The following is a 10,122-nucleotide window of genomic DNA, read 5'->3' as shown; positions in this document are numbered from 1 at the left end:
CATTGGTTTTCTCTCCCTTTCCTTTGTCCTTGGGCAGCCAGGAGTGACTGATGTACCAGACACATCCCACCTTGTGGGGGTGGTTTGTGGGGTGTCAGTCAGCCTGCCTTATGCTCCCTCATCACCTGTGTCATCAGACAACATTGTTTATCATCGAAAAGATAAAGACTAAGTGGATCGTCAGTGGGCACATAGCCTACATAGCCTGGACTGTTTAAAAAAAAAATGGTTTAAGGGGGCACCTGGGTGGCTCTAAAAGGCTTAAGAAATAAGTTTTTGTTTTCCTGGGTGAAGTTTCTTTTTTCTGAATGTGACACTTGTATACTTTGGAAGCCACGCTCATGGGCTGATACAAGCTGATGGTTCCTGTCCCGTATGAGGATCTACATGTGAGATAGTTTGCATCTCCAACCACGAGGCCTACCCCTTTCAACTGGGCTGCCTGTTTGGGAGGCCAGAAAGGACCACCTAGATAGTTGCAAGGCATCCCCATAAAGATGTGTCTAACGCTGTCATGGTAGCATGTTGGGTTTCCCTCTTATGTCCTCTTAACTCTGCTCTGCTGAGCTGAAGCCTATTGTGACTTGTGTATATGAACTGAAGAAATCAGCTGCTGTGACACATAGTTGTTGTGAATGGAAAACAGACTAGAGGAGAGAAACTCAGTGTAGCTTCCAAGACAGGCAAGCGTTGTGCTCAGAAACAAGAAAATCCACCCAGGAAAACTGAGACTTCTCTCTTAAGTAGTCCACAGGTTATGCAGGCCCTCTGGACCTATGGGTCCATTTGCTCCCAGAAACTGGGTTCACATCTTGGCCTCTTGGTAGTGTTGAACCACAAGACACAATGAAGCCAAAGAATAGGGAAAGAAAGGGTTTTATTTTCAACGAGGAAAATGCAGTGGATCTTTTCCAAAGTAGTGTCTCCCTGAACAAAACTGGGGGAACGCTTAACCAACTGAGCCACCCAGGTGCCCCGCGGCGGAAAAATCATCTTAACATGACTGAGTCCAGGTCAAAGCCACTAGGTTTGGCAAGGGTCAGCATTATCAATTCTCTGGCTCCTTGTGGTCTAGTATCTGAGTGCTCAAAAGGGCTTAGATCCCACAAAGATTACTCCTTAGTGTGCACAAGGCTGTCTTCACATATGAATGAGCACTGGGAGTTTTAACTCTGATTTATTGCCCTGATAGGATTAGTCAACCTCCTGGCTGTTTATTCTTACATTGTTTCATAAGATGGCCCCGGGGGCCTAAAATGACTTTCCTTGTGTCCAGAAAGCTATGTCTGTCATTCCTTTTCCAGGGATCTCTAACTCCGGTCACATAGTCGCAGTTCTTCCAGTGCGGATCAGGCGAGCTCTTAAATGATAAACAATGTTGCCTGATAACACAGCTGACACTACGCCTTTATCTTAAACCACGGTGGTTCCAAAGAAACAGTATCCAGAGAACATGCCTGAGGTCAACTTCCCAAGGAGAAGGGGGTAAAACTTATCCTGAACCTATTTGCACTCACCCCCGCCCCAACCGTGAACTTGGATGAGCAAATGTAACACAGATCACCAGGACCTTACTATCCAAAGAGGCATCAACGGACTCGTCACGCCTTGGATTGGTCTGTGTTTTGGGTCATTTAGTTTTTATAGGGGTTATAACAGCATCCAATGGTGGGATCAAGGGCGGGTTTAAAATGCACCAAACACAGCAGCATATAGCATTTACCCTGTCACTCAAAAGGCCTGCGGGGCACCCTTTCCTGGGATTTCGCAGCCTAGCATCCCCAGCAGTCCCTCCTTCTGGCGGGAGGACGCCGAGCGTGCGGTGCGGCGCAGCGCCGCAGTGCGCAGGCGCCTCCAGCAGAGCTCGCTCATGCGCACTGCTGCGGCGGAGGGGGCCGCCATGTTTCCGTCGAGGTCGCGCCGTTAGGCTCGCAGTGCGGTCGCTTTTGCTGCCCCTGGGGCTTCCTGGACTCTGGGACTCTGCTGAGTTAGCGGCTGCGACTGCCCTCGCATGGGGCTGTGATCCTCCTTAATGGTTTCCGTTGGCGGCCCCCGGGCCCCGTCAGGGCTCCGCCGCCCCTTGGAGTCCGGGGAGAGTCGTGCCGCGCGCAGTGCACCTGATTTTGTCTCCTGGGGGGGGGGGGGGGGGTTGCACAGGTGCATCTCCCATGGGGATGGAGCCAGCCTGCACCCCTTTACCCAGACAGATCCCAAGTTACACACGTGAGGTTTGGGCCCTCATACCTGTGTCTGCCCCATCCAGGCACTGGGGTCCCCAGGCAGTAGCCCTCGCTTTGCATAGGCCCACACCTCCGTGGCTGGCAGCGGCCCCTCTGCTGTAGCTGCCTGGACATCTGCATGACGCCCGCCAGCCTAGCTGCCGCTGGATTTTGGTTGCTGACTTTGCAAGGTTGAGAAGGAATGTAAACACGCAAGCGGAATTGAGGCGCTTGCCCCCCATCGAAGGAAGTTCAGGTGAGAGATGTGTGTGTGGGTAGAAGCCAGAAGGCACCCAGAAGGGGAGGAAGCAGCTTTAAATATTTGCAAAGCTCAGGGAGTGTCAGTGCTGGGTCACCATGATGGTCCTGATGGAGGAGGACCCACCGCTGTAGGAGCCTGGGGAGCGATAGCAGTGAAGCTCAGAGGGTTCCGAGCTCCTACGTTGGTGGGTTCGGAAACCAAGTCCGAAAACTGGGAGGAGGTGCATAAAAGCGCGTGTTAGGGAAAATAAAAGGCGCCCACGTCCCTTGTACGCAGGCTTTCACTTTTGCGGAGGGCCAGAGCTAGGAGGGAGCGTGACATGTAAGCTTAAGTCAAGATGGTTGCTCTCACTTTTACATACTTCTGGACATTTTCAATTGGTCAGAAGAAGATATTTATTAAATAAAAGAGGCCATTCGGGGCGCCTGAGTGGCTCAGTCAGCTGACGGTCCGACCTCGGCTCGGGGCGTGATCTCACGGTTCGTGAGTTCGAGCCCCGCGTGGGGCTCTGTGCTGACAGCTCAGAGCCTGGAGCCTGCTTCGGATTCTGTGTCTCGCTCTGTCTGCCCCTCTGCTGCTTGCACTCTGTCTCTCGCATTGCCTCAGAAATGAATAAACATTAAAGAAAAATTAAAAAAAAATAAAAGAGGCCAGAAAATTTCATGGCATTTCACCTTTTTATCCAGGAGCGGGGGAAGAATCAGAAAAAAATCGAAAAGGAAAGAGGTGTGAAAACAAAAGCTGCTTTGTAATTATGTTTCATGTCATGCTTTGTTCATTGAAACGGTCCCGTTTAAGTGGGTTTTTTTTCAGCTTTATTGAGGGATAATTGACAAACGTATGTATGTGTTTAAAGTATACAACGCAATGATTTGATATACAATGTAGTGCGGAATTATTACCAAGATCAAGATATTTAACACATTCATCACCTCACACAAAGTTAACATTTTTGGTGTCGTTAGCCTCAAAAGTAGATGCTGTCAGTTACTTTACCAGCAAAAGATGGGTTTATTGGGGGGAATAAAAGATAATTGCAATCCCAGACAAACAAGCTGTGGCAAAGCCACAGGCAAGTCCAGGGAGCAAAGGAGAGGCGCACTTTTAAAAAAAGTTTATTTAATGTATTTTGAGAGAGAGAGAGGCAGAGGGCGAGGGAGAGAGAGAACCCCAAGCAGGCTGCACACTGTCAGTGCAGGGCTTGACGCCGGGCTCGAACTCACAGACTGTGAGGTCATGACCTGAGCTGAAACCAAGAGGCGGTCACTTATCCAACTGAGCCACCCAGGTGCCCCAAGGCACACTTTTTTTAAGGAGAGAAGGGGTAACTCGAGAAAGCTTTCTGAATTAAAATTTCTTTGGAGGAAACTGGGAGTTCTAAGTATGGTGGCTTCTCATTAGTGGAGCTGGTGCGTGGGGGTGCCGAGGAAAGCGACTTCCTTGGGCCAGAGTGGAAGAGTAATAGCCACATGCAAGGTCAAGACCATACAAGGTCAAGTTCATTTCTTCCTGTTGGGTGTGCAATTGACAATGAGTGCTAGGACATGACAGCTCCCCCTACCCACATCTCCCAACTCCATTTTCTTTTTTCTTTTCTTTTTTTTTCTTTTTTTTAATTTTTTTTAACGTTTATTTATTTTTGAAACAGAGAGAGACACAGCATGAACGGGGGAGGGGCAGAGAGAGAGGGAGACACAGAATCGGAAGCAAGCTCCAGGCTCTGAGCCATCAGCCCAGAGCCCGACGCGGGGCTCGAACTCGCGGACCGCGAGATCGTGACCTGAGCTGAAGCCTGACGCTTAACCGACTGAGCCACCCAGGCGCCCCCTCCCAACTCCATTTTAATGAGGTTTGTCATTACTGATTTTCACAATATACATTTATGTTTTGGAATGATAACTAAGGTAAAGATAATTAACACACTTGTCACCTCATATAGCAAACCTTTGTGTGTGTGTTTTGAGACTGCTTAAGATCTGTCCCTAGCAACTCTCAAGTACATGTTGCCATACATATTATTAACTATCATCACCATACTGTTCCTGAGGTCCACAGAACTTACTCTCTCTTTTTTTTTAATGTATTTATTTTAAGAGAGACAGAGACAGCACGAGTGGGAGAGGGTCAGAGAGAGAGGAGACAGAGAATCCCAAGCAGGCTCCATGCTGCCAGCAGAGAGCCTGACATGGGGCTTGAACTCACAAAAGCGTGAGATCATGACCTGAGCCAAAACCTAGAGTCGGATGTTTAACAGACTGAGCCATCCAGGCACCTCCACAGAACTTATTCTTAAAACAGAGCACTTCATTTCTCCCCCTTCCCACCCTGTGGCACCCACCATTCTGTCTATGCTCTTTTTCTGCGAAATCACCTTTTTGTTGTTGTATGTTCTACATATAAGTGATATTGTACAGTATTTGCCTTTCTCTGTTTGGATTCTTTCACTTAGCATAATGCCCTCCCGGTTCATCGATATTGTCACAAATGGCAAGATTTCCTCTTCTTTATGGCCGAACGATATTCCATTGTATCTATAATGTATACCACATTTTCCTTATCGGTTTATCTGTTGGGCATTTCGGTTGTTGGATATGGATATCTTGGCTATTGCCAATAATGCCACAGCGAACATGGGTGTGTCTGTTCTGAGATAGTGACCTCATCTCATTTGGATATGTAATGTTGACGTTAGAAATAAAACTATCAGTTATTTTACCACCACCCGCCCCCCCCCCCCCCAATTTTTTTTTTTTTTTTCAGGAGTAGCAGAGAATTGGAATTCGACACACACAAGCCATGGCAAAACCACAGGCAAGTCTAGAAAACAAAGGGGAGAACCACTGTTTAGAGACGAAAGCCGGGAGGTGGGAGGGACTGTTGTAAGGAAAAGCCCATTGGAGTAAACTGGGAGTTCTGAGTGTAGTGGCTTCTCATTGGCTGGGCTGCGATCTTCTGATTGGCTGGGGTGCGATCATCTCATTGGCTGGGCTGTTGCCAGGACAGAGTCTTCCTCTTGCTGAGGTAGTGAGGTGGGCTTCTTCCAGTTGGTTCTTTGAAGGACTCTGTGAGGTATAGCTTGAAAGTTTACCCCTCTCCTCCCCTCCCCTTCTGGGCTTCTGACATTTTATTTTATTTTATTTTATTTTATTTTATTTTATTTTATTTTATATTTTATTTTATGTGTAATTATTTATTTTGAGAGAGAGAGAGAGCGCGTCCTCGTGCAAGTTGGGGAGGGGCAGAGAGAGAGAGAGAGAGGGACAGAGAGAGCCCCAAGCAGACTCCATGCTGTCAGCAGAGAACCCGATGCAGGGCTCGAACTCACAAACTGTGAGATCATGACCTGAGTCAAAGTCGGGCGCTTAACCAACTGAGGCACCCCGGCCACCCCAGACTCCATTTTAAATGAGGTTTCCTTTATTCAGATTCAGAAGAGATTAAAAAATAAGAAAATGAGAAGTTTCAGTTATATATACATGTATGCAATGTTAAGCCATCTGATATTCTAGAAGGAGCTTACTAAATTACACAGGCCTTTGGCTAATTTATATTTTTTATTTGTCTCCATTTCAAAATACACATGCAGATTTTTCAAGAGTTTCCATCTCATCCTGCTCACCCTAATACTCAAATCCTGCGCGTCTTCCTCAAAACGTCCATCAAGGAGGTGGGTAACATGCTTATTTTACAGGTGAGGGACTGAGGCACAAGGAGTTGAAGGTCGTGGGGGAGTCTCTGAGCGTTCAAAGATGGGCAGCACAGGGACCAGCAGGCAGGTTGCAGGTCAGGTCAGTTGGCTTCTCTGTTTTCCTGCCAACCCTGCAGGGGGCTGTGGCGGGGGGGGGGGGGGTGGGGGGGGTGGGGGGGGGAGGGCGGGAAGCTGGTGATATGTGCGGGTCTGTGCTGGCAAATGCAAAACATTCCATTTTTGTAAGGAGCTCGCCTAGCTCCTTCAGCTGCAGAGAAAGAAAAATTAGGAAATTATGAGACAGAGACAAGGAAAAGAGTGGGAAGTTTCCAGAAATGGCTGGAGATAAAAATAACAGGAAGGGGATCCCCCTAGAACCCTCTGTGTCCCTCATCCCTGCTTCCTTCCCTCAGCCGCGAGCAGTTGGCGCCTTTACCTGGGGCAGATCCTGGAGATGGGCGACGAAGGGCACTGGGACTGGGTACCCAGGACCTTCAACTTCACAACAAACCTCTTGGGGCCAAAGGACTCGGGACAGCAGAGCTCCAGGCAGGGCCAGAAGGTGCAGTTGGGGCCACACTGGCGAGTCCGGTTCAGGGGCAGGATGGTGTCATCGCTACAGCAGTGCTGCAAGGGGTTGTAGACCTGCTCCCCACACCGAGGGGCGGGCTGGCACAGCCACAGACCTGAGCCCATGGGGGCATCTGGTGGAGACACCGATGGTGGGCGTCCAAGGAGGGACAGATGCCCAGGGCAGCTTCCTCCCTCCCCATTCTCTCTCCTTGGTCTTACCTGCCACTGCCTTTGAACCCTGGAGGAAGAAAATTGTTACGCAGACAGGAACTCCTACGGGAAAAATAAAGTGGGCTCTTTTCCAGTCGGAATTCCCAACTCACGCCCACACAACACCAGGCCATTCTCAGATACCAGCGGGTGTCTGAGAATTCAACTCAGTCCTGACACTGTCTACCCAGAGATAGCATCAGCTAACAGGCTAAGGGCTCAGACCCGCAAGACTGTCCCCCACCCCTCACCGAAGACACTAGTCACAATCCCACCTGGCCTGTCACCTGTGCCTCTGACTCACCGGCTACAGATTGGAGGTTCCAGTGACCTCCTTAGGTTCGTCCGGCTTGCTGGAGGAGCTCACAGAACTTGGGGGAACCCCTGCTTATGTTACCGGTTTATTAAAGGCTCTGATAAAGGATATGAGTCAGCAGCCAGATGAAGAGATGCACTTGGCAAGGTCTGGGGAAGGTTCCTGAGCCTCTCCACGCATCCCATGCTCCCCAGTCTCCACCAGCTTACCGACCTGGAAGCCCTCCAAACCCAGTCCTTTTGGGTTTTTATGGGCTTCATTGCATAATCATGACCGATTAATCATTGGCCATTGGCCGATTCGGTCTCTGGCCCTTCTCCCCTCCCAGGAGGTGGGGAAGGTGGGAATGAACGTTCCCCTCCTTCGTCTGCCTGCTTGGTCCTCCTGGCTACCAGCTCCCATGCTTCGGTGGGGTTCAAAAGTCGCCTTCCTTTCACCTTTATGGCTCTGAGTCATTTTCAGGAATTTGTGAAGACCAAACGTACATGAGAAATACGTTTCGGTTATCTGAATGATCAAATACGGATTTCTTATAAATCATTATATCTCAAGGAGGAAAGTGGGGTGGGGAAAATGGCCGTGGGATCCTCAGGGAAGGCAGATGGGTAGGGAAGAAGGCCAGGTTAGGGTGGTTTAAAGGTACGGATTTTGGGGGGTGGCACCTGGGTGGCTTAGTTAAGCGATCAACCCTTGATTTCAACTCAGGTCACAATCTCATGGTTCGTGGGTTCGAGCCCCACCTCGGCTCTGTGCTGACAGCGCGGATCCTCTCTCTCCCTCTTTCTCTCTCTCTCTCTGCCCCTCCCCCCTCAAGATAAATAAATAAACGTTAAAAATAATAATAAAGGTGCAGAATTTGGTTTGGGGCTATCCCTGCAAGGCATCTAGCTCAAACAGGTCGTGAGCTGCTGAGGCTTTCTGGGGGACGAGTGTTAAGGGGAGACTGGGCTCCCAGACAGACAGAAGGTTTATGGTTTGTTAAAGAATGGAGCTGGGGCGCCTGGGTGGCTCCGTCGGTTGAGCGTCCGACTTCGGCTCAGGTCATGATCTCACGGTCCATGAGTTCGAGCCCCGCGTCGGGCTCAGTGCTGACTGCTCAGAGCCCGGAGCCTGCTTCCGATTCTGTGTCTCCCTCTCTCTCTGACCCTCCCCCGTTCATGCTCTGTCTCTCTCTGTCTCAAAAATAAATAAACATTAAAAAAAAAAAAAAAGAATGGAGCTGTTTGTCAGAGATGCTTCTGAGGTGGCCAGGGGCGGGGAGGAGACTGGGATGATGTTGGGGTGTGGGAACTGCGTGGGGGATGGGGTGAGATTTGGGGTCCTCCTTACCTAAGATACACCTTCGTGGTATCATCGCTTCTGAAGAGGCTGTAGGCCAATGAAAGAGAATGATCAGGACCGGAATGTTTTGCAGCCAGCTGGCCCCACCTTTACTCACCTGATTGGGCAGTTCAGATCAGGCCACTCCTAAGCTCCCCAGCAGATTGTTTGAGAATCACCGGCAAGCACATAGTTTCCTTAGGAGGGGATTGATTGGCTGGTCTGCCCTTAGGTGTGAGCTACTGAAGACTGACTCATTGCTCGCTTCCTGGGCCGCTCCAGACTTCGGCGGACTGCAGCATGGCCCTACCCTAGGTTGAGCTTCTCAACGATTTCCATCCTGGGCTACGAGGGGAGTGAAGACTCGCTCCATCATAGTGACACCCGTTCCACACCCCCAGGCCCAGCCCCATCCACATCCCTGCTTCAGTTTCCAAACTCATGCCCAGTGCCATACCTCTTGGTTCCCACTCCAAACCTAACCCTCTAAAATTTTTTTTAAGTTTGTTTATTTCTTTTTTTTTAAAATTTTTTTTCAACGTTTTTTATTTATTTTTGGGACAGACAGAGACAGAGCATGAACGGGGGAGGGGCAGAGAGAGAGGGAGACACAGAATCGGAAACAGGCTCCAGGCTCTGAGCCATCAGCCCAGAGCCTGACGCGGGGCTCGAACTCACGGACCGCGAGATCGTGACCTGGCTGAAGTCGGACGCTTAACCGACTGCGCCACCCAGGCGCCCCTAAGTTTATTTATTTCTTATGTAGTAATCTCTATACCCAACATGGGTCTCAAACCCACGACCCTGAGATCACGAGTCTCACACTCCTCCACCCTTCCAACTGAGCCAGCTGGGAGCCCCCTAATTCCCTAAATACTACTGTTGGTCATATACATAATGCAACACGTGTGAGCTCAGCCCCCTTTATAGCCTGACTGCATCTGAGCCGCCTGATCTAAAGAACCCTCTTCCCGTTCCTCCTACCCAGGAAATACCCACATTCCTGAGAACACTAAACCCATCTCTCCCAAGAGATGCATCCCCTCTCCAGCCAGAGACCTATATCCCAAGGCACCTGAACACAGGGGACTTGATTTCATCCTGGATCTGCTCTTAACCTTTCCCAGAGCCTCAGTGAGGACAGAGACCCCCACAGCCTTCCCCTGCCTCAGGCTGGGCTCCCAGGTGGACCTGCGGCTGCCCCATCGACCCCCCCCCCATCCCTCTCCTCTTCCACTGGCTCTCGTTTGTTGTCTAGACCCTCACCCTCGTCTGCCCACATGGAGCCCTAGGTGAGTCCAGAAGGGACCAGGAAACTCGGGGTGGGGTGTGGCTCCCAGAGGGCCCAGGCTGGGACCCACCTGCCCTGCTGCTTGAGCCACACCAGCTCTGTCTCCTCCAGTGTCCCCGATGGGCACTCACCTAGTGTTGTGCCAGCCACACATGAGATGGGGGGACGAGTTCTGACTCCATGCAGCACTGTGTAAACTTCATCCACAGTCTGCTCCAAGCAATGCTGCCCCAGCCTTAGGCT

The 10,122-nt window shown here is 50.3% G+C and overlaps 1 protein-coding gene and 1 long non-coding RNA gene across 3 annotated transcripts; one reads left to right on the top strand and one right to left on the bottom strand.

Annotated features, from left to right (window-relative positions):
- Positions 1-1,891: 1,891 nt before the first annotated feature.
- On the top strand, positions 1,892-5,570 carry LOC131499627 (uncharacterized). Its single transcript, XR_009255984.1, has 3 exons — positions 1,892-1,987; positions 2,264-2,475; positions 5,242-5,570. It is a non-coding gene; the product is annotated as an uncharacterized LOC131499627 (long non-coding RNA).
- Positions 5,571-6,016: 446 nt separating this feature from the next.
- LOC131499426 (insulin growth factor-like family member 3) lies at positions 6,017-8,702 on the bottom strand. Of its 2 annotated transcripts, none has more exons than XM_058707428.1 (3): positions 8,598-8,702; positions 6,963-7,015; positions 6,017-6,886 (listed from the first exon to the last, which is right to left on the bottom strand). In XM_058707428.1, exons 1-3 carry the CDS (start codon positions 8,620-8,622, stop codon positions 6,602-6,604), a joined length of 363 nt encoding a protein of 120 aa, XP_058563411.1. In that variant the 5' UTR covers positions 8,623-8,702; the 3' UTR covers positions 6,017-6,601. The 2 variants fall into 2 exon arrangements, with proteins under 2 accessions (XP_058563411.1, XP_058563412.1); XM_058707429.1 differs by having other exon boundaries at positions 6,017-6,873; positions 6,962-7,015; positions 8,598-8,690.
- Between the last annotated feature and the right edge of the window lie 1,420 nt (positions 8,703-10,122).

The sequence above is a fragment of the Neofelis nebulosa genome, chromosome 17 (genome assembly GCF_028018385.1).
Source record: "Neofelis nebulosa isolate mNeoNeb1 chromosome 17, mNeoNeb1.pri, whole genome shotgun sequence".
NCBI classification, from domain to species: Eukaryota; Metazoa; Chordata; class Mammalia; order Carnivora; family Felidae; genus Neofelis; species Neofelis nebulosa.
Note: the sequence above shows the minus strand (reverse complement) of the source record. Positions and strands in the feature narration are given on the sequence as shown.

Bases quoted from the DNA above. Each gene is read 5' to 3' on its own strand.
- LOC131499426 (XM_058707428.1), bottom strand. From the start codon at position 8,622: ATGATACCACGAAGGTGTATCTTAG. The intron at 7,016-8,597 runs GTAAGGAGGACC...TTTTTCCCGTAG, and splicing joins ACCACGAAGGTGTATCTTAG to GAGTTCCTGTCTGCGTAACA. The intron at 6,887-6,962 runs GGTAAGACCAAG...CGCCCACCATCG, and splicing joins AGGGTTCAAAGGCAGTGGCA to GTGTCTCCACCAGATGCCCC.